At 51.4% G+C, this 22,056-nt stretch overlaps 2 protein-coding genes across 4 annotated transcripts in view; one reads left to right on the forward strand and one right to left on the reverse strand.

Moving 5' to 3' along the window:
- Positions 1-10,180, forward strand: part of Rfc2 (replication factor C subunit 2) — a 13,745-nt gene extending 3,565 nt beyond the window's left edge. Inside the window, exons 2-11 of the mRNA XM_031338151.1 lie at positions 458-527; positions 1,105-1,146; positions 1,556-1,662; positions 3,017-3,118; positions 3,254-3,354; positions 5,055-5,212; positions 6,113-6,178; positions 7,156-7,236; positions 8,727-8,840; positions 9,699-10,180. Coding sequence (XP_031194011.1) covers positions 458-527; positions 1,105-1,146; positions 1,556-1,662; positions 3,017-3,118; positions 3,254-3,354; positions 5,055-5,212; positions 6,113-6,178; positions 7,156-7,236; positions 8,727-8,840; positions 9,699-9,809 — 952 coding nt within the window. The 3' untranslated portion in view covers positions 9,810-10,180. The remainder of the gene's footprint in view (positions 1-457; positions 528-1,104; positions 1,147-1,555; positions 1,663-3,016; positions 3,119-3,253; positions 3,355-5,054; positions 5,213-6,112; positions 6,179-7,155; positions 7,237-8,726; positions 8,841-9,698) is intronic.
- Positions 10,181-11,328: 1,148 nt separating this feature from the next.
- Positions 11,329-22,056, reverse strand: part of Lat2 (linker for activation of T cells family member 2) — a 16,182-nt gene continuing 5,454 nt past the window's right edge. Inside the window, exons 2-13 of one of the 3 annotated variants that reach the window (XM_031338153.1) lie at positions 21,327-21,454; positions 20,627-20,666; positions 18,824-18,867; positions 18,606-18,666; positions 18,302-18,333; positions 18,016-18,051; positions 17,906-17,936; positions 16,402-16,457; positions 14,975-15,034; positions 14,655-14,726; positions 14,121-14,225; positions 11,329-12,081 (exon numbers count right to left, since the gene is read on the reverse strand). In XM_031338153.1, coding sequence (XP_031194013.1) covers positions 14,143-14,225; positions 14,655-14,726; positions 14,975-15,034; positions 16,402-16,457; positions 17,906-17,936; positions 18,016-18,051; positions 18,302-18,333; positions 18,606-18,666; positions 18,824-18,867; positions 20,627-20,666; positions 21,327-21,429 — 618 coding nt within the window. In that variant the 5' untranslated portion in view covers positions 21,430-21,454 and the 3' untranslated portion in view covers positions 11,329-12,081; positions 14,121-14,142. Of the gene's footprint in view, positions 12,082-14,120; positions 14,226-14,654; positions 14,727-14,974; positions 15,035-16,401; positions 16,458-17,905; positions 17,937-18,015; positions 18,064-18,301; positions 18,334-18,605; positions 18,667-18,823; positions 18,868-20,626; positions 20,667-21,326; positions 21,455-22,056 lie in introns of all 3 variants that reach the window. The other 2 variants (XM_031338152.1, XM_031338154.1) reach the window with 2 other exon arrangements.

Genomic DNA, 22,056 nt, shown 5'->3' on the forward strand with positions numbered 1-22,056 from the left:
CATGAGCTCTCTTCCTGTGCCATGCATGTAAGTCTGCCAGTGCATGTGGAGGACATGAGCTCTCTTCCGGTGCCATGCATGTAAGTCTGCCAGTGCATGTGGAGGACATGAGCTCTCTTCCGGTGCCATCTTGGCTCTGGGGTTGAGGTAAGGCTGCCTGGCTTTGCCAGGAGTGCCTTTGTGGGCATTCTTTCTGGCTTAAGGCTCATCTTGCTGGCTTCTTATTTCTTCTTTTTTGAAGTCATTTATGTATGTAGCAGAGGCTGGCCTGGAACTCAGAGTCCTCCTAGCTTAGCCTCTGTGTGTTGGCATTACAGGTAACACGCGCACACACACACACACCCTGCACACACACACACACCCCGCCCGGCACCAGAATTTGCAGGGTTGCTCTTTCCTGCCCTCTCTTCTGGGTTCTGTAGGATAACCATGTCAATGTTTGCTTTTTTCTCAACAGGGTTGAAAAATACAGACCAGTGAAGCTCAACGAAATAGTAGGAAATGAAGACACTGTGAGCAGGCTGGAGGTGAGGGAGCCAGGAGCCCCTTCTGACATCACATCATGGATCCAATAAGCTAGTGGGGATTGGAGAAAGATTGCTGAGATGGCGTGACATATCCATGGGGAAGGGACCACCCACACTTAGGTGGGTCTTCCTATCTCAGTAGAGATCAGAGTTGTTCCCTTCTGCCCCCCTATGGGGCCTCAGCTTGTTAGCCTTTACAAGTGCCTTTTTCTGCTAAGCCATCTTGTTGGCCCCTATTTTTGTTTGCTTATTTGTTTGGGAATTTTATTTTGCTTGTTTGGGGTGTTTTTGCTCTTTTGAGACAGGGTCTCACTAGGTAGTCCCTCTGGCCCAGAACTTGCTATGTAGACCAGGCTGGCTTCTATCTCACAAAGATCTGCCTGCCTCTGCTTCCCAAGTGCTGGGATTAAATCTGTGTGCCACCACACCCCAGCTATTTATTGGTTTTTGAGACAGGATTTTGGTATGTAGCCTAAATTGGCCTTGACTCTCTGATCCTCCTGCCTCAGCCTCCTGGGTGCTGAGACTAGAGGCAGGCACCACTACACCTAACATAATGAATCTCTTTTTCCCTCAGGTCTTTGCCAGAGAAGGCAATGTGCCCAATATCATCATTGCTGTGAGTACTCAGGACTGGCCCTGTGGGCATCTTGTACCCCACGTCTACTCCCTGCCTGGGGAGGCCACAGGTCCCCAGCTGGGTTGTTGGGGAGTCAGGGGAGCAGGGGCCAACAGTGGGGAGTTGTGGAAGCAGCGGGACCTACGTGAGACTCCTTTTTAATTCATTCACTTTTACGTGTATGGGTATTTTGCCTGCATGTGTTTGTGTACCATGTGCATGCCTGGTGCCCTAAGCGGGGTGGTGGTGGGTCCCCTGGAACTGAAGTTACTGTTAGTTTTGGGCACTGGGGTGGAACCCAGGTCCTCTGGACAAGCAGCCAGTGAGTGAATGCTCTTAACTGCTGAGCTGTCCCACCAGTCCTTGGGACCTTCTTGCCTGAAGCACTTAGGGGAGCTGTTATCCACAGGGTCCCCCAGGAACTGGCAAGACGACCAGCATCCTCTGCTTGGCGAGAGCACTGCTGGGCCCGGCCTTGAAGGATGCAGTTCTGGAACTCAATGCATCAAATGACAGGTAGATGGGAGAGAAGGGGAGGCCTCCTGCTGTACCTGAGTGCCTGGCACTTGCTTCCCTGGCCCCACATTTGACAGGAGTCACTGCCATGTGCAGGTATCTGAGGAGTACCTGGAGGGTTCCTGGTTCTGACAGAAATGTTCAAAACTTACTCTTTTTAAAGTGTTTGTATTGCTGCTTATTTCTTGGGGGAGGGGCGTATGCATGTAGAGCTCAGAGAACAACCTGCTGGGAGTTGGTTTTCCCCACTGAGTGAGTCCTGAGGATTACACTCAGGTTGTAGAAGTCAGCAACAACAAGTGCCTTTACCCACTGAGCCATCTCTCTGACACTGATGTGCTGCGTGTGTGTGCGCGCGTGTGTGCGTGCACTCAAAGTGTGCCATGGCACATGTCATGAACTCAATCATGTGGAATCCGTTTTCTTCTACCTTTATGTGGGTTCTGGGGGTTGAACTCAGGTTGTCAGTCTTGCATGGTCTGCTGGCAGGTGCATATACCCACAGTGCCGTCTCACGGGCCCTGAAACCACTTTTTAAGTGTTCACTTCAGTCATGCTAGTATGTTCGTGTTATTGTGGAACAGCTTTCTGACCTTGCAAAACTGAAACTGCCCTCAAGTGCTCGCTCCCCATTTCCCTTCTGCAGCCCTGGCCACAGCCCACCTTCTGCTCTGTGTATTTCACTGCTAGCTCATGTTTCCAAGTTAAAGTAAGGTCCTGTAGCCACTCAAGGCCACCAGGAGGATTTACGAGCCCCTTGTGAACTGGGAGTGGGGTGTGGGAAATCCCAGCGCTGGAGAGACTGAGGCAGGTTGATTCTGAATTCCAGGTCTTCCCAGATACCATATGAAGATCCCCTCTCAAAAAATAAAATACAGCTCTCACTCCTGCTTCTCTCTCTTGCCACTTTGTTCCTCCTCCCCCCATTCCATTCCCCCCCTCTCCACATGGTCATGGCCATCCCCTGCTTCTCTACTCTCTCCTTCTCTCTGCCTTTCTCTGCCTCTGCTACCCTCTTAACTCCCCTCCCCATGCCCTAAATAAACTCTATTCTATACTAAAAAAATAAATAAAATACAGGGCTGAAGAGATTGATTAGCAGTTAAGAACATGCCGTTATGCTGGGCAATAGTGGTCCGTGCCTTTAATCCCAGCAGAGTCTGGAGGGAGAGGCAGGCGGATTTCTGAGCTCAGGGTCAGCCTGGTCTACAGAGTGAGTTCCAGGACAGCCAGGGCTACACAGAGAAACCCTGTCTTGGGGAAAAAGAAAAAAAAAGAAAGAAAGTTGTCTCTGACCCCTCCCTTCCTCACAAGAGTCCCTCCCTCATGATAATAAAAAGTTCTTCTGGTTCAGGGGCATCGATGTGGTGAGGAATAAAATCAAAATGTTCGCCCAGCAGAAAGTCACCCTTCCCAAGGGCCGGCACAAGATTATCATTCTGGATGAAGCAGACAGGTATGGGCTGGAGAAAGTTTCTCCAAGGAGACCAGGCTGGCCTTGGATTTTCAGTCCTCCATCCCAAAACAGCAGGGATGATGGGGCCATCATGTCCCCAGACCTGGCACCGACCTCCCTCTTATGCTTCCTCAGCATGACGGACGGTGCCCAACAGGCCCTCAGGAGAACCATGGAAATCTATTCCAAGACGACCCGCTTTGCTCTGGCTTGTAATGCTTCAGACAAAATCATAGGTGAGCGGGCATCCTGCAACTAACTGCGTCCAGTAAGGCTCCCTTTTTATGTATTTACTCTGTTCATTTGTTTTTAGTTTTCATTGTGTCTGTCTGTCTGAATATATGTGCCCTGGAATTAGGGTTACAGGCAGTTGTGAGCCACTTGACATGGGTGTCCTTCACTGTGTGAGTGTGTGTGTGTGTGTGTGTGTGTGTGTGTGTGTGTGTAAGCCTGCTACAGTGTGTGTAAAGGTCAGAGGACAACTTTAAGGATTCTGTTCTCTCCTACCAGGAGTTGAACTTGAGCAGGTGCCTTTACCTGCCAACCCATCTTGCTGGCCCTATTTTATCTTTTATGGTACTGCAGATACAACCCATGGATTTTAGGCATGCACCCTACTAACTATGGCCTGTGTGCTTTTTTATTTTGAGACTTAGTCTTCCTAAATTGCCTAGGCTGGTGTTGAATTCGCCATGAGTAGATGGGGTGACAGGCCTGTACCACACAGCCATCTTGAACATGCTCTGGTTGTTGTGTGCTGTGACCCTTGGCATCGACTCTGCATTGGGCTTTGTTGCTGCCTGGCACAGCAGGCCTCCACCTCACCACAGTGTCTTCCTGTGGTATCTTTGGCCTGTAGCCCAGCTGCTGCCCGTGCACTGGCCTCTCTGTCAGGCAGGTGTCATATCCTCTTGCCATATTCTGCATGCACAGCCGAATCGTCTTGGCCTGCCATGTGTGTATTATCTCTGTCTCGTTCCTGTCCTGCTGATGCCTGGCACTGGGGCTTTTCTGTCCCATTTCCCCCTTCACACCCCCACACAAGCATGTTACCATATTTTCTGCCAGCTCACGGCTGCCTACATGGGTGAAAAGCTTAGTGTAAGCAGGAGTCATCCCTCCTGTCCCACCTGCCCTCCCCCTGCTCTATTTAAAAATTACATTACATATGTGTGCACATGCTCGTGAATGTGTGTTGGGAGGCATGTGCCTGTCTGTAGATGTCAGAGGCTGATAGAAGTCAGTTATCTATGTGGATCTCAAAATTGAACTCAGGTTGTCAGCTTGGTGGCAAGCATCTGTTTCCACTGAACCTTCTTACTAGCTGCCCGCCCTAACCCATCCTTTTTTCTTGTTGGTGTTGTGTCTGTGGTGGTTTTTGAGTCAGAGTCTCAAGCAGCACAGGTTGGCCTTGAACTGACCTAGTACCTGAGACTGACCTTGAACTCATGATCCTACTGTCTCTGCCTCCCTGTGTAATCCCAAGTGTTGGGATTACAAGCTGGTACCTTCTTGCCTTGTTGTCTTTGTGGAGAGCTTTAAAGAGCTTGTTGGAGTTTCATTCCCTCCTAGCCTGACCAACTGTCCCTGAAGGGCCCACCCATTCCACATTGCTTCCAGTGACTCCAGAGGCCCTAACTTCTTGTGTGTGTGTGTGTGTGTGTGTGTGTGTGCGTATGTGTGTGCGAGGCCCACCTTCCCTCCAGAGGCAGGACCTGACCTGCTTCTTTTAAGCTGTTATAGGCAGGCATTTATTGGAGTATGGGAACACACATCAACACGCACACCTAGAAAAAGACCCTCTGCAGAGCCGGACTTAGAAAGCTGGAAATCTAGCCTCTTTGCTTCTTATCTGATAGTCTGACGCTTGGCTCAGCTGTGTTCTGATCGGCAGCCAGCCTTGCCAGGGAGCCCTCACTCTGCCATCTCTGTCCAGAGCCCATCCAGTCCCGCTGTGCGGTGCTCCGCTACACCAAGCTTACGGACGCTCAGGTCCTCACCAGGCTCATGAATGTCATCGAGAAGGAAAAAGTGCCATACACAGATGACGGCCTGGAGGCCATTATCTTCACAGCCCAGGGAGACATGCGCCAGGTTGGTGGGTGATCGCTGCTATCTGTCTTAGTCAGGGTTTCTATTGCTGCAGGGAAACACTGTGACCAAAGAGCAAGCTGGGGAGGAAAGGGTTGATTCAGCTCACACTTCCACATGGCTGTTCATCACCAAAGGAAGTCAGGACCGGAACTCAAGTAAGGCAGGAACCTGGAGGCAGGAGCTGATGCAGAGGCCATGGAGGGGTGTTGCTTATTGTCTTACTCCCCTCGATTGCTCAGCCTGCTTTCTTAAGGCACATCCACCCGGGATGGCACCACTCACAATGGGCTGTCCCCCACCCATCAATCACTAATTAAAAAATTGCCCAACCGGGCAGTGGTGGCACACGCTTTTAATCCCAGCACTTGGGAGGCAGAGGCAGGCGGACTTCTGAGTTCGAGGCCAGCCTGGTCTACAGAGTGAGTTCCAGGACAGCCAGGGCTACACAGAGAAACCCTGTCTCGAAAAACCAAAAAAAAAAAAAGAAAAAGAAATTGCCCTATAGCTGGATCTTATGGAGGTATTTTCCACATTGAAGTTCCCTCCTTTCAGATAATACTAGTTTGTGTCTCAAGTTGATATGAGACCAGCCAGCACATTGCTCTTTCAAGTTGAAGTTTGGGAATGAGTGTTGTGCCAAGTCTAGCTAAAATGGAGATTGAGGACTCAGCACCCTGCAGGGTGAGCTGCTAGAGCGTGGGTGACTGAGGGCCCAGCACCCTGCAGGGGTGAGCTGCTGAAGGGTGGGTGACTGAGGGGCCCAGTACCCTGCAGGGGTGAGTTCCTGGAGGAGGGTGGGTGACTGAGGACCCAACACCCTGGAGGGTGGGGGTTGGGTCTTTGAGGCTGGCAGGGAAAGACATTGAAGTTGCCTTTGATGTGTCTCTTGTCTCCTTCCAGGCACTAAACAACCTACAGTCCACCTTCTCAGGATTTGGCTATATCAACAGTGAGAATGTATTCAAGGTACCAGGACTGGGAGAGGGCTAGCCTCTGGCAGAATGGACCTGCACAACCATTGGGTGGATGTAGGGCTGTGCATGGTAGTCCACGCCTGTAATCCCAGCATCCCCTACAGAGTAAGACTTGTCTCAGGAAGGCAAGGCCTGATTTACTAGAGTGCTTGCCTGGGTTCCAGACCTAGCACCACATAAACTAGGCATCCCCAATATGAGCAGTCTGGAGGCTAAGATTGGGGGGGGGGCCTGTGAGACACTGTCTTGTGCCCAAAGAAAGGTGATGGGCACTCACGGCTGGGTGAATGGGCTCCTGGCAGAGTTGAGTCCTTGCCTGGGTTGTTTTGCCACCACAGCTTTGTCCCTTGTACCCAGGAGACCAGTGGTAGTCTCTTGGGAAGGTTCCACGGGGAGGTAGTGGAAGATGGGCTCACCTGTGTATTACCTGATCCCTTGCCTCCCCGCAGAGATGTTCTTACCCTTGCTACACCTGGGCTCTGGTGGCTTGTCTGAAGTGCTTGCCTCTCTGAACCATCTCTCTAACCTTCTTTCATGTCTTTTCTTTTTGAGCTTGTCTGTAGCCCAGACTCTGTCCTCAGGCTGGCCTTGAACTTCTGGTCCTACTGCCTCCATCTGCCTCATGCTGGGATCACAAATGCTCAGGCTCAGTTACTTATTTTAGAGACAGCTCTCAATATGTGGCCCAGGCTGGCCTTGAATTTGAGGTCCTCCTAAGTTTTGAGGTTACAGGCATGTGCCACCATGCCTAACACTATGCCTTTAATGCCACCCAAGCAGGGAATCTTTCTGAGCTTTGTGGTTTCGTTCATTTTGGATATGAGGAATTTAACTGTGTTGGGAGCTGTTATTTTGGGGGATGTCCTTGGTAGTGAGAAGAGTGTTCCTAAATCCCATTCCGGTTGCTGGAGACTTGGTGAAAGCTAGTCTGGGGCCTCAAGATGTTGTGTCTCCTGATTGTTTGCTCAGGTCTGTGACGAGCCCCACCCACTGCTGGTGAAGGAGATGATCCAGCACTGCGTGGATGCCAACATCGATGAGGCCTATAAGGTGGGCCTCCTCCTTCCCTCATCTCCATGGTGCCCTGTATCTCTTCAGCCAGGTGGAGGAGCCCATAGTGGCTCAGGGACTCTGCCTCACTCCCCTAACGTGAAATCACTGTGAGCTTTGGGTAGACTTTCTTTGCTTTGCTTATCACTCAGCCAGAACCAGGCAGAAGCAGCTCTACAGAGGCCGGCTTTATTAGGACCAGCACGGCAGGAAGGCATCACGAGCTCATGGTGGTGGGATCGTATGGCTTTACTTTTTTTAAATATGCATGAGTATTTTGCCTTCATACAATCTGCTCACCACATCTGGATTCCACCCTTGGAATCCAGAAGAGGGCATCCTGTCGCCAAGACTGGAGTTAGAATTGTGAGCTGTCATGTGGGTGCTAGGAATTAAACCAGAGTCCCATAAGAGCAGCCAATGCTCTTAACCACTGAGCCATCATCTCTCCAGCCCCCTTGAGCTGCCTCACATCTTGATGGATCAGGAAGTGTGTGCCTGCTGCCTAGCTATAGAAGCCCCACCTCCTAAATGCGCAGCCTCCCAGAACAGCGCCACCAGCAGGGCACCAAATGGTATTTCACATTCAAGCCGTGAAACTGATCCTTGCCCTAAGCCACACTGTAAACAGTAGACCTGGAAGTCAGCATCATGACCTCCTGGAGTTACACCCTCCACAAGAGGATTCTCAGCCTGAGACGGAGAGAGGGCAGCCAACACCTCCAGTCATGTCACATTGTCCCGGGAAGGGAACATGTCACATCCCACTCTGTCTTCCTGAGAAGAGGAGGAGCCAGGGAGGGTTTAGTGTGGCTGAAAGGCATGGTTCTCTGAGCAGATGCCAGTGAGTATGGTTGACTTCAGATCTCTAGGTGTCAGGGATATGATTGGAGACCCTGTAACTGATCCCAACTGACCAGGGTCGGGGCAGGGCTGGACTTAACGAGAAACTCAAGTACCAGACAGGGAGGCTGAGGTTAAGGCCTAGACTGGTTACTGAAGGCAGAACACAGGTAACCCTAATCCCTGGTGCTAACCCTCTATCCCTGTCTAACCCTAACACTACTAGAATCCATACCAAGCTGCCAAGGCTCAATGAATTGTCTGTAGATACAGCCCCAGGCTAGAGAAAGTGGACAGGGAGGGAGGGAGGCAAGGGACTGATGAAATCCTGCCCTGCTTAAGTCTTCTGGTCCCATCATGCAGGGGCCTTTTTCTGACTGAGCCTGGGAGAGCTAGCTGGTGAGGGATTCCACCTGGAAGGTGCTGAATCTACTCAAGATATCAGACCATCTTGCCTGTAGTCAGGCCTGCTGGGATCAGAGGGCTGGGTGAACCAAGGTATCCATGGGGCCCACTTTCACTTCTGCAAGGCTCAGGTGATCCTCAAAGCCTCATGGGTCACTTGAGCCAGGCCCACCACAGATCCGACTCTTTGTCTCCCTGTCCGTGAGGCTTAGTGTTCAGAGCCTGCTGGGTCTTCTGTCTAGATTCTTGCTCACCTGTGGCACCTGGGCTACTCACCAGAAGATGTCATCGGCAACATTTTCCGAGTCTGCAAAACCTTCCCGATGGCAGAATACTTGAAGCTGGAGTTCATCAAGGTTAGTCAGAGCTCAGGAATACCTTCTGCATGTTAGCCTCTTGAGTCTGATGACTTGATTTGTGTTGTTATTTTTTATAGTTGGGGTCTCATGGTTTGGCCTAAGCTGGGCTTAAGGGCCTGTGCCACCACACTGGCTTGCGTTGGCTTCCTCACTGCATAGTGCCTTCCAGATCTGCTGTGATGAGTGCCCGTGCCCTGGCCCTTATCACTGAGCAGTATTCTGTGTGGCTGTCACCATCACTTGTTCTCTGGAAAAGGCGTTGGGGTTTCCGTGGCTGAGGCCATTGTGCACAGGCATACGTGGGCCACCATTCCTCCTAGCCAAGGTCTTGTTCTACTTGGGTGGGTTCCCAGGTGCAAGACCACCGACTCGGACAAGTGTATGCTGAGCTTTTTAAGAATTGAATTGGGGCTAGCCTAGTTGGGAGAGTGTATGCCTCGAATGTGTGGAGCCCTGGGGTTGATCTGCAGCTCTGCATAAGAAGGGTGCTGCTAGGCATGGTGTGCACCTTTAAGCGCTACATAGTGAGACCTTACTTCAGAACAGCAACAGCAGAAACAACTGGGTGTCCTTTTGCTCAGCCCAACAATCTGGGGGTGGAGGCAAGATAATCAGAAGCTCAAGGCTACCCTCAACTACGTGGAAAATTTGAAACCAGTCTGGGCTATGTGAGATCCTAGCAGACTGGCCTGTGGTTCAGGGCTGGAAGCTCCAGGTTTGCTCCTCAAGCTTGAAACATGCTTCCAGCACTAGTGAAGCCGGAGCAGGTCCTTGCATCTGTCTGAACCAACCACTTGTTAGCTGGGGAGGAACAACTCGTCCGCTACCCACCTGCTGCTCTCGCTTGTCTTTCAGGAGATTGGATACACGCACATGAAAGTGGCGGAAGGGGTGAACTCCCTGCTGCAGATGGCTGGGCTCCTGGCCAGGCTGTGTCAGAAGACCATGGCTCCAGTGGCCAGCTGACTCGAGACGTCCTCCACTGAGGGAACTAGGAGAGCCTTTGTCATGGAGATGGGTCTCAGCCTTTGCTAGAACGTGCTCACTTTGTTTTTGTTCTGTGAGAATAGTCCCTTGTAGCCCAGGCTGACCTTGAGCTCCTTACAGGTGTGTGTCATGTTTGCTTTCTGTGGTACTGTGATGGAACCCGGGGCTCGTGTGTGTCAGACGAGCACTCTGCCAGCTGGGCTAAGTGAAGGACTGAGCTTTGGAAGATCTCCACACCTCTGTTCTTCAGTGTGGGAATTCGGCCTCAGGCCCTGGACATGGGGCATGGTGGGAAAGGTCTGACCTCCTCAGTCTTGTCATTGTAGCTGATAAAGCCTTTGGATCTTTGTCTTGCAGTGCTTAATTGCTTGAGGCCTTGGGGGAAAACAGCGTCTTTCTCCTGCTTGTTGTACTCCAATATTGGAAAGTGTACCCCGGGGCTAGCGAGACTGTAGCAGATAAAGTGCTGGCCACACACCTGAGTTCCACCCCCAGAACCCACAAGAAGGTGGGAGAGAACTGACTCCACAGACATTCTCTGGGGAGGGCCAGCAGGGCCTGCAGAGGTCTTGAGTCCAATTCCCAGCAGCCACACACATGATGGCTCACGGCCATCTGTACAGCGTACTCATACACATAAAATAAATCTTTAAAAAAAAAAAAAAAGACAAGCAACCCCACCTTGCTCTTCATTTTCAGGAAGGGTCTTTACCAGAGCTAGGTGTGGTGGCACAGGCCTGTAATCCCAACACTTGGGGTGCTGAGACGGGTGTCATGAGTTCAGTACCGGCCGCCTGGGTTACAGTGAGACTAAATGCCAGAAGGGTACTAGCAAGATGGCTCAGTGGTAAAGGCACTTGTCTGTCTTCCCAGCCTGGCAACCTGAGCTTCATCCCTGGAGCCCTCGTGGGCAGGAGAGCCAGCTCCACAGAGCTGTCCTCTGACTGTGCCTAACACACACGCAAGTAAAGTGCTATGCAACCGAGACCTGAGTTTGGATTCCCCAAAACCCAAGTAAGAAGCCAGGCACAAGGACAGATGCCTGTGATCCTAGGGCTGGCAAGTCAGAGGCAGGAACCCTGGGGCTCACTTGGCTAGCATGTCTGTCCATTCAGCAAGCTCAGAAAGCAAGAGAGATGAGATGGCTCAGCAGTTGGACTTGACCTGGTCTTACAGAGGAGCCTACTTAGGTTCCTAGCACTCCTGTGGGGCAACTGAGAAGGGTCTGCCGTTTCAAGTGTCCCGGTGCCTCCAGAACTCTGCAAGCACCCACACGTGGATTATACTGACACAATTTTTAAACCAAAGGCCAGGTGTGGTGCCTTTCATCCCTGTATCCAGGAAGCAAGAAGCAGACTGGTTTATAAAGTGAGTTCCAGGCTAGCCAGGGGCTAAAAGTGTGGCTGTCTTAAATAATGGAGAGCAACAACAGAGATGTTCAGCCCTATGAACAGACACACACCAGAAGGTGTTTAAACAAAGGCATGCGTGCAGCACCTGCTCTTACACTCACAGGGTTTATTGACATTTGGTGAGGGGACAGTTTTATTTCCCTGTCACTGACCCACAATATCCCCGCAGGGATGGAAGGTCAGAACAAACTGGAGCCCACTAAGAAACCAAGGCGATCTCAGGTTACCCCACATCCCATTCATCTGCTATGGTTAATACATGTAATGCTCTGAGACAGGGAGTCCCCTGACATTGACAATATTAAATACGACTCCAGCAACTTAGCTACAAAGAGTCATGGCAACAGCCCCAGAGGTCGACATTCATAAGTAATTGGAGGTCCAAATAAGGAAAGGAAAAAAGTGGTAGGACGTGATCCCAACACTAGTGCTGAGGCTGGAGGATTGCAAGTTTGAGATCAGCCTGAGCAACTGAGTGAGATCCTGCAGCCAAAACAGACAGACAAAAAATAAAAAACCCCACAAATGCCAGTGTTGTGCCGCATTTTAGATGTAGGACTGGGGACGCATCAGGGCCTGGGCTTCCAGTCAGCACAGTCAATATCCCCCGGTGCACTTGCTTTGCCCCAAAGAAGTCCAAGGCAAGGCATCACTTGAGGGTTGCAGCTCTGGTGATTCCCAGTGTCTTCCCAGGCTGTGTATCAGGCAGTTCTGGTACCCTCTCAGGAGCAGCCACAGCCGGGGTGTGAAACTTGAGCATCCCAGGAGAACAGGCATTATTCAGCAGGCAGTAAACCTTTCAGCAGGCAGAAAACCCTTCAGCTCGCGATCCTTGGGCCCTTCAGCAGAGAGGAGAGTTTGGGGGCTGAGGAGATGGCTCAGTTGGTAAAATATTCGCTACCCAAGCTTGAGGACCTGCGTTCAAATTTCTAGAGCCCACCTCAAAAGACAGGAGTGATGATACACACCTATAATCTCAGCACTCCGTAGGTAGAGGCAGGAGGATCACTGTAAGTTCAGGGCCAGAGTGATCTATATATCAAGTCCCATGCCAGCCAAGGCTACACAGAACTTCTCTCAACAACAAAAAGCAAGCTTGTCAGATGTGGCTGCACACACCTGCAATCCCAGCATTCCATAGGGGAATGCAAGAGCAACTGAAGGGAATGAGACCCAGAGTCACGTCCTTCCCATGTCATTCAGAAGCCCAGTGCTGGCTGGCTCTGGCTAGCTGGCCGCCAACCTCTTCCATGCCCTGCTAGAGGCTGACATCTTGCTTCTACCCCCATCTGCTCTTCTGGGATGTTCTTCCCAGTGAGAAAGAAGAGAGAGCCTTTGTCTTCTTTAAATTTCAAAGCCCTGTCACTTCTAGCCCAAATTACAATCCTTTCCCCTGTCTGCTTATCACCAGGGAACATATTATATTTTTGGTTTGGGGAATTTTTAGAAATAGGGTCTCACTATGATAGCCCAGGCTGGCCTCAAACTCAGTAGATCTGCCTGCCTCTGCCTCCCAAGTGCTGAGATTAAAGGTGTATGCCACTACGTCTAGTTTATTAAATTTTCTTTTTGTTTTTAAGATTTATTTATTAGCCTTTAATCCCAGCACTTGGGAGGCAGAGACAGGCAGATTTCTGAGTTCGAGGCCAGCCTGATCTACAGCATGAGTTCAGGATAGCCAAGGCTACAAAGAGAAACCCTGTCTTGAAAAAACAAACAAAAATTATGTAAGTACACTGTAGCTGTCTTCAGATGTACCAAAGAGGATGTCAAATATCATTATGGATGGTTGTGAGATTTGACCATGTGGTTGCTGGGATTTGAACTCAGGACCTTCGGAAGAGCAGTCAGTGCTCTTAATCTCTGAGCCATCTCTCCAGCCTCTATTAAATTTTCTTGCCGGGCGGTGGTGGCGCACGCCTTTAATCCCAGCACTTGGGAGGCAGAGGCAGGTGGATTTCTGAGTTCGAGGCCAGCCTGGTCTACAGAGTGAGTTCCAGGACAGCCAGGACTACACAGAGAAACCCTGTCTCAAAAAAACCAAAAAAAAAAAAAAAAAAAAAATTTCTTATCTGTTTTATTATTTATCTGATTTCTTTGTCTTCTTCCTGCCTTTCCTTCTTTCTGTTCCCTTTAGTGCACACGCTGTGTGTGTGTTATGTGCACTCGTGTGTGTAGGTGTGTGTCCACGTGGAGGTCTGTCAGCCCTGAGACCCACCTCCCCAGCACCAAGTTACTGATGTGTGCCAGAGATCTGAACTCATCCCCAGGCTCACCCCAAGGCATCTCTCAAGCTCTGTTTCTGTCCTTTATGACCAGATCTCTGGCTTCAGACTCATTATGTAGCCCAGGCTGTTACTGAACTCCTGATCCTCCCGCCTCCACCTCCTAAGTGCCTGGAATCTCAGTGCTAGCTGAGACTGCTTCCAGGCACTTAGCAGGCAGAGTCATGTGTCATGGAGCCTGCCTCCTTCATTTTACTTTTTAAATGTTGTGTTGTGTTTCAGTGCTGAAGATGGAGCCCAGGACCTCATGCATACCCACCATCACTGCTGCTGAGCCATGCCTCCATCCCCTATCTGTGGGACAAGTGGTCTACTACTGAGACATCTCTGCCAGATGGACCACGTGTATGCTTCTACACACCAGGGAGAGCCTACCTCTTCTGAGTCCCCTAGTCCCACAGAAAGTGGACCCAGTGGACTTCAGTCAGCATCTCCTTTCTGGTCCTGATAGGCTGATGAGCATCCGCAGAGCTAGCCCTCACTCCATTCACTCCATCATTCCATCACTCCTCTGATGCTCCTCCTTTGAGCACAGGGCTCTTCCTTGGCTTGGGCCCCTCCCGTGTTCTGAGCAGCTAGAGAACACACTGTACCTTCCTTCCCACTGATTCTCTCCTAGATTTTCTCTGCTGCGGCCACATCCCCATTCACGTAATCTGGCTCCTCATCTGGGCTTCCTGATGGGGACGTGTGTGCACCTGTGGATCAGGACAGGTAGTTGTTAGGACCGTTCACAGGTGTACATCAATGCTGTCCCCCAGCTAGGGTCGCTCAGGAACCGAGATCCCACAAGTGACACAGGGCAAGTGTCATACTGTATATAGGACTCATGGTGTCTGCCTGTTGCTGTTCCCCCCCATGGCTCTCCCAGAAATCCTCCTGCTCCAACACTGGGTGACCAAGCTCTGGAGATCAAGCTGCTCACAAGGGCAGTTCTGGCAGAGCACAAGGCTTCCACAGCCTTGGGTACAATGAAGGTCCCACTGTGAAGTGAGCCAGACCAGATGGAGGGAACCCACCCAGGCCAATTGGCCCTCCTGGATCAGTCAGTTGCCTGCTCCAGTCGACAGCCCCACCCCTTGTCCCCAGCACTCCTAGTGGCCTGCGACCATGGAAGACATACATACCCATAGTCCTCTTGGACTCTCGCCACTGATGAATGGATACTGAGTTCTGGTAATCTTCGGATTCCTCAACACCTGAGGGAGGTTATAGGGACATTCTGAGTTAGGGGCCAGCGCTCTTCCCTGAGGATAAGCCCAGGCAAGGAGAATGATCCCCTGGATAGCTTCTTCGCTCTGAGGGGTCTCCTTCAGGACCTTGGGTGAACTTAACCCAAAGGCACCAGAGACTTAGAATCTTGGGGACCTCACTTCTTATTCATTAGAGTGGGCCTAACTCAGGGTGCCAGCCCCTGCCCTACCTTTCTTGGGAGAGACAACTTTACCTGACTCAGGGGTGCTGGGCTTGCAGATGAGTACGTTCTCATAGGAGTTGGAATCATCGTCTGTTAACAGAAGGGAGCTGGCAGGAAACCTGCAGGTAGATCTTGTCTGCAAGCCCCAAGTGTCCCTTCCCCCTGCTGCCTCCCTGCAGGGCTCTTTTCCCGGGCTTCAGGGGCTTCAGTATTCTCTTAGACCAGTTTGTTTTGTTTTGTTTTGTTTTTTGTTTCTCGAGACAGGGTCTCTCTGTGTAGCCCTGGCTGTCCTGGAACTCACTCTGGAGACCAGGCTGGCCTCGAACTCAGAAATCTGCCTGCCTCTGCCTCCCAAGTGCTGGGATTAAAGGTGTGCACCACCACCGCCTGGCTTAGACCAGTTTTTTTTTTAAAAAAACATTTATTTATGCATTTTATGTATATAAATTTTGTCTACATGTATATCTGCACACTGTACACAAAAAGATGGTACTGGATCCTATTATAGATAGCTCTGAGCTGCCATGTGAGCGCTGGGAATTGAACTCATGACCTATGTAAGAGCAGTCGGTGCTCTTAACCTATGAGCCGTTTCTTTAGCCCCTTAGACCAGTTTTTGTTGCTGTTGTTGTTTTGTGTGAATGCTGACTGCAAGTGCGTGGGGGGGGGAAAGGGGGTGTACAGGTAGAGGCCAAAGGACAACTTTGGGCGTCCTACCTCAAGGGCTATCTTGTTTGTTTGTTGTTGGGTTGTTTTGTTTGTTTTTCAAGATAGGGTTTCTCTGTGTAACAACTCTAACTTTCCTGAAACCTGCTTTGTAGACCAGGCTGGCCTCGAACTCACAGAGATCCCTTGCCTCTGCCTCCCAGCAGGAGACCCATTCTTACAAAACAAGAACAAAGATCAGGTGCTCCAGGGCCCTCATGGTTAAAAGGAGCATTGACTCCCACAGGTAATCCCGGGACTGCCACACGTGTGTTCCCACATCCACACAATAAGTAAAGATTTCTTAAAAGGTGTTAAAAAAAATAAAGAGAGGAGAAAGTGGTCCCCTTGGTCTGCAGCCACAGCCTGGCCCACTCCAGAGCCAGCTGAGGACCCAGGCGGAAGGCCCTGCTGCTCTTGGCAGGCTCTGTCCCCTCCCTCCACTTTGCTCTCCTCCAGACCCAGAAGTGCTCATGGCTAAAGGCTCCAGCGTCCTCCAGCTCGCCTGGCTTATCTGTCATCAGGTGCCCATCTCCTCAGATGCTCCCACCCACAGCCCCGCCTCTGCTTCCTGTCCTGTCTCCCTCCACTCTGTCTTCATCCTCTGTGTGGGCCGCTGACCAGCTTCCTTCCGCCCCACCCACCTTGGCCTGTAGCTCGACTCCCTCCATCTCTCAGCAGCTCTGGAGACCCCTCTAGACCTAGGGGCTGCTGGCTCTTTCATAGCCTCCCCACCTCGTCTTCCACCTTACCTTCTGGGGGCTTCTGGAAACATCCCCAGTTGTAGTAGTCCGTGGGGATGGGATCTCTGGGCAGAAACAAAATGAAAGGGAGTGCAGGTTGCTGGGCAGATCTGTCAGGAGGGGGCCCTCAGGAGAAGCCATGAGGGAGTATCTCCTCCAATCCACTAGAGATGCTTCCCATAGCCTCCGACTAAAGGGCCGTCAGCCTGGCTAGGACACCTACAAGTCCTCCCCTAGGCCACAATTTTCCCTATTTGTAACATGAGGAGACACTGCTAGGGGTCATTTCTTTTGGGGGGGGTGGTTTTGAACCAGCTCTTTCTGCCTCAACCTCCCAAGTGTTAGGACAGCTGGGAGGGCACTACATACCCCCCCTCTCTTTGTACGTATGAATGTATGTATGTGTGCATGCATCATCTCTATAGATATCTCCTTCCTTTTCTCTTTATAGATTTACTTTTTCTTTTTAAAATTATTTTAAAGATTTATTTAGTATATTATAAGTACACTGTAGCTGTCTTCAGACACCCCAGAAGAGGGCGTCAGATCTCATTACAGATGGTTGTGAGCCACCATGTGGTTGCTGGGATTTGAACTCAGGACCTTTGGAAGAGCAGTCAGTGCTCTTAACCACTGAGCCATCTCTCCAGCCTGATTTACTTTTTCTTATACATCGTGTGCATGTATGTGCATGGCATGGTCACACATGCACCAGGGTGTCACAGCACACGTGGATGTCAGAAGACGACTCTTGGAAGTCAGTACTCTGTATCAACTATATGGGTCCCCAGAGATGCCAGGCTTTATGGGATGAGCTAGCTCTCCACCACCCTCTACCTTATAGAAACGATCTCTATCTCCCGCTGACCTCTAACTCACTATTCGGATTAGGCTGACCTTGAACTCCTGATCTCCTCCCCAAATGCCAGGATTACTGGCATGTGCCACCACACCAGGTTTCTGCAGGGCTGCCAGTGAACCCCAGGACTTCATGCATGCTAGGCAGGCACTCTGAACCTCTGCCCCAGCCCTTCTGGAGGGAGCCACATCTTGATATGTAGCCCACACTGGCTATGATCCCCCTGCCTCAGCCTCCTGAGTACTGAAATGACAGTAAGTGCCATCATGTCTGCTTTGTGACCTGCCCTTCTCCAGATGGCCTGGATGGGAACCCACCCCTACCAGATAGGTACTCAGTTTTTCAATCAGAGCCACACGAGGCCATGGTCACCAAATTGAAAAGGCCACCCAGAAGTGCTCTTCACTCAATGCCTCATAAAGAAGCTTGGGAGAGCCGGGGCGGTGGTGGCGCACGCCTTTAATCCCAGCACTTAGGAGGTAGAGGCAGGCGGATTTCTGAGTTCGAGACCAGCCTGGTCTACAGAGTGAGTTCCAGGACAGCCAGGGCTACACAGAGAAACCCTGTCTTGGAAAACCAAAAAAAAAAAAAGAAGCTTGGGAGAGAGAGAGACCTAGAAACGGGGATGGGCAGGCTCCATCATGGGCTACTCACACATAGGCAGCTTCAGGCTCCTGTCTGCTTCCTGGAAGAGGCCAGAGAGAAGACTTAAGACAAGCTAAGCTCCCGGCTGTGGCCCATCCCCCCACCCCAGAGCTACCCACCTTTGTAGAAGTTCTGGTACCTAGGAGACTCAGGACCTGGAAGAAAGGCTAGGCTAGGCTAGGCTAGGCTAGGCTAGACCGTCTTCCCTCCAGGTCCTGCCCAACCCAACCCAGGCTCTGCAGCTCAAGCAAGGGCCTAAGGACTTTGGACTGTCATACAGTTGTTCTGCCTTATCTATTAAAGCCAATTCCATCAACCCCCAGCCTCAGCTCTCCCTGGAAGGCCTCCCCGAGCCAGCACTTGTCCCAGCCCCACTCAGGCTAATTCCCATCTGGTGTCACTTACCCTCAAGGTGGGAGAAAAGCATCTTGTTCTTCCTACAAGGATGGGAGTGGGGCACTGAGATGGTGCCCGAGGATGGGGGTGGGGCACTGAGATGGTGCCCTAGGATGGGGGTGGGGCACTGAGATGGTGCCCTAGGATGGGGGTGGGGCACTGAGATGGTGCCCTAGGGAGGGGAGAGCCCCTCTGACCCTCAGCAGGCCAGCCCCGACACTCTGCAGCTCATGGACAGAGTGAGGTCTAGCCCTGGCTCCGCCAGGTGGGGCTCTCCAGAGAGGGGCCCATGCACTACCAAATGCCTTCCTACCTTTCAAATGACTTGTCTGAAGCTGTGTCCATCTGGAGTCCTGGCCACACCTGCCTGGCCACTTCGGAGGGAAGCAGAGACAGAGGATTGTCTAGGCACCCACCCAGCTGAGCCTTCACCTGGTATATCAGGCTGGCCTCAGGGCAGGGGACACAGAAGGGACCTTGATATGGGAAATCCCAGCCCCAAACCAAACCCCGGATGCTTCACGGACTCACAGGTGTATGTCTGAGCCACAGCTGAACTCCGTGCATTTTCGTGCCTGCGAATACACAAGGGTGTGCTGAACCAGGCTTTGACAGTCCCCAGACAAGGACACACAGAGAGAGAGAATGGAGGGCCAGATAACACAGAGAAGGTGGAAGAGCTGAGCTTAGGAATGTGTCTGTCTGCACATCCCTGGGTTCCCAGCACTCAAGGTGAGAGGATCAATGTGAGTTTGAGGCCAGCCTGGGCTACAAAGTAAGTTCTATGCTAACCAGTGCTATGTGGTAAGAGCCTGTCTCAAAACCAAAAAAAATTAAAAAACAAGCACGCTTTAACCATGGCTCAGGGTGGTCAGAGATGGGAGATTTTGTTTTCAGACCTCACTGTGGTTTTTCAGTTGCAAAAGGAAACGAGGAAGGGTGTGTGTAAGGGGGTGACGAGGGTGTGGGGGGGTAACAGGGCTTACTGGGGTGTGCATGTGAGGGCTGCAGTGAGAACGTGGAAAGTGTCCGTGCATTTAGTAGAGAGGGTAGAGAATGGCCAGCTGGTTTCCTCCTCCCTCACTCACTTCTTTCTCTCTTTTCTATTTTGCCATATGGTGTCTTACTTTGTAGGCCTGACTGGCCTGGACCTCACTACATAGACCAGGCTAGCTTGAACACAGAAATCCACCCGCTTCTGCCTCCTGAGTGCTGAGATTAAAGGAATATGCCACTATACCTGCCCATTGCCTTTCTTTTTATATTGGGCATTAAATTCACGACCCTGGGCATATTCAGCAAGTGCTACACACACCACTGAGCTACTCCCTCAGCCCATTCACTGGGGGATTCTAGGCACATGCTCTACGACTAAGTCTCAGCCCCTTTAAAATTATTTTTTTAATGTGTATGGGTATTTTGCCCATGAATATCAGCTGGGCGGTGGTGGTGCACGCCTTTAATCCCAGCACTTGGAAGGCAGAGGCAGGCAGATTTCTGAGTTCAAGGCCAGCCTGTTCTACAGAGTGAGTTCCAGGACAGCCAGGGCTACACAGAGAAACCCTGTCTCAAAAAACCAAAACAAACAAACAAACAAACAAAAGAACGTTAACATCCATGAATGTCTGTCTGCCACATGAATGTATGCCTGGTGCCTGAGGAGGTCAGAAGAGGGCATCAGCTCTCCTGGAGGCTGACTTAAAGACTGTCATGAGCCATTATGTGGGTGCTGGGGCTCAAGGCCAGATTCTTTGGAAGAGCCAGTGCTTTTAACCACTAGCCTTGCTTTTTAATTTTAAAAAAGTTTATTTTATTTGTATTTATTATTTACATGTGTGTGGTGGGTGAGAGGAAATTTTTTGGCAATCTGATTGCCTTCTGTGGAATCAAACTCAGGTCATCAGGCTTTGGTGTCAGTGACTATTACTACCGGAGCATCTTGTAGCCCCCTGCTTTTTAAATTTTGAGACAAGTTCTCACTGGATTGCCAGACTGGCCTTGAACTCCCTCTGCAGCCCAGGCAGGTTCTGGGGTCTCTGGAGGGATGGGAGGCGCCCAGCCTTGCTTAAGTGGTTTTTTGCTGTTGTTGTTGTTGTTGTTTTGTTTGTTTGTTTGTTTATATTCTGCTTTCGCTTTGTCTGGAGCACAGGCATCTGCCCCTGCCCCATGATGCCACATTCCCTCAGCTCCTGGACTCTTTCCTTCCCTCCACTGAATGTTAGGCATCCATCTAGAGCCTGCCATGGAGCAGGCATGAGTGAGGGGCAGGGACTGGGTTCCTGTGGGGTTCTCCCACCCCAGGGTGTGCAAATACGCCAAGCTGGGGCAACTCACTGGTTCCTCTGCTCGTAGATTTTCTCACTTCTCTTCACCCCTGCAAGAACAGAAATGGCATAGCTGGTGTCCCTGAAATCAGGGGGTATGGTGGAGGAGGGTTGAAGTCTGGGACCCCCTTCTTTGTAACTCCACCAGGCTCCTGGCAAGTCCTTTTTTCAGCTGCCTGTCACTGAGGGGGTTCTTGTCAACTGGGTGGGGTGACACAGGCCTGTGATCCCAGCACTCAGGAAGCTGAGGCCAGAGAGCAGGAACATTTGAGGCTAGCCTGGGCTATAGTGTGAGATAGTCTGAAAGAGAATTACAAGGAAGAAAAGAAAGAAGGAAGAAGGGAGAAAACAGAGGGAGCGAGGGAAAGAGGAGACTGGAGCAGGAGGTAGAAAGGAGGGAGGGAAGGAAAGAAAGGAACTTAATCTCTTTGTGGGGTGAGGATAACTTGAAAAAGAGGATGCCACAGGTAGCCCAGCTTCCCTTCTCTCGTCCACAGCAGGTTCCTGGCCTGAGTGACCCCCATGATCCAGCAGACCTAGTGTCCACTTACACCCACTGTCCTCAGGGCCATGGAGGGGCCACAAGCTGTCCCGGATGCTCTTCCTTCTGACCCGCCCATCACAGCCAGGTCCAGCCACTTCGGAGGCCTCTGGGACACCCGCTCCAGCTCCACGGCCCTCCCATCACTTCCTACCTGTGTGACACTTACCTGGGCCTGGGCGGGAGCAGTGGATACACAGCCAGGCTGTGGCCCCCAACAGCAGCAGCAACAGTCCTGACAAAGGCCACAGCAGCTCCAGCTCGGCACTCATGTTGGCTTGGGGAGGGGCTGTAAAGCTGCAGTGGAGATCTGTAAGCCGGTGGCTCCCTGGTGCCGCCCCGCCCCATGGGATCGGGTTCTGACCTCTCTGGTCCACGGCTCAGGCAATCTCAACAGAATGGCCTTCCCTACTCGTGAACTGAACCGACCATGTCTCCCGTGTGACCCTAACTAGCACACCAACTACCAGACCAGTGTCCTACAAGGTTCTGGGAGCACTGGACAGCACCAAGAAATTGTGGAAGAATCCTAAGCACCTGGCCCTGAGAGACGACAGGCTCCTTAGTTCACAGGTGGAGAAACTGAGGCGAAGTGCCTACAGCTGCTGTGTGGAGAGGGAAGGGATGGCACTCAGTCCTGGCCCTGGCATAGGGGCTTACACCTTCCATCCCAGCAACTCTGGAGGCTGAAGCAGAGGAACTGCCACTATTTTCTGGCCAGCCTAAGACAACAGGCTAACCTGGGCTAAAGACTGAGACCCTGTGTCAAAAAACAACAAAAGTAAGGTGCTGGAGAGAGGGCTCAGTAGTTAAGAGTGCTTGCTGGCCAGACAGTGGTGGCGCTCGCCTTTAATCCCAGCACTTGGGAGGCAGAGGCAGGTGGATTTCTGAGTTCGAGG

This window comes from Mastomys coucha, unplaced genomic scaffold, assembly GCF_008632895.1.
Source record: "Mastomys coucha isolate ucsf_1 unplaced genomic scaffold, UCSF_Mcou_1 pScaffold22, whole genome shotgun sequence".
Classification (NCBI taxonomy): domain Eukaryota; kingdom Metazoa; phylum Chordata; class Mammalia; order Rodentia; family Muridae; genus Mastomys; species Mastomys coucha.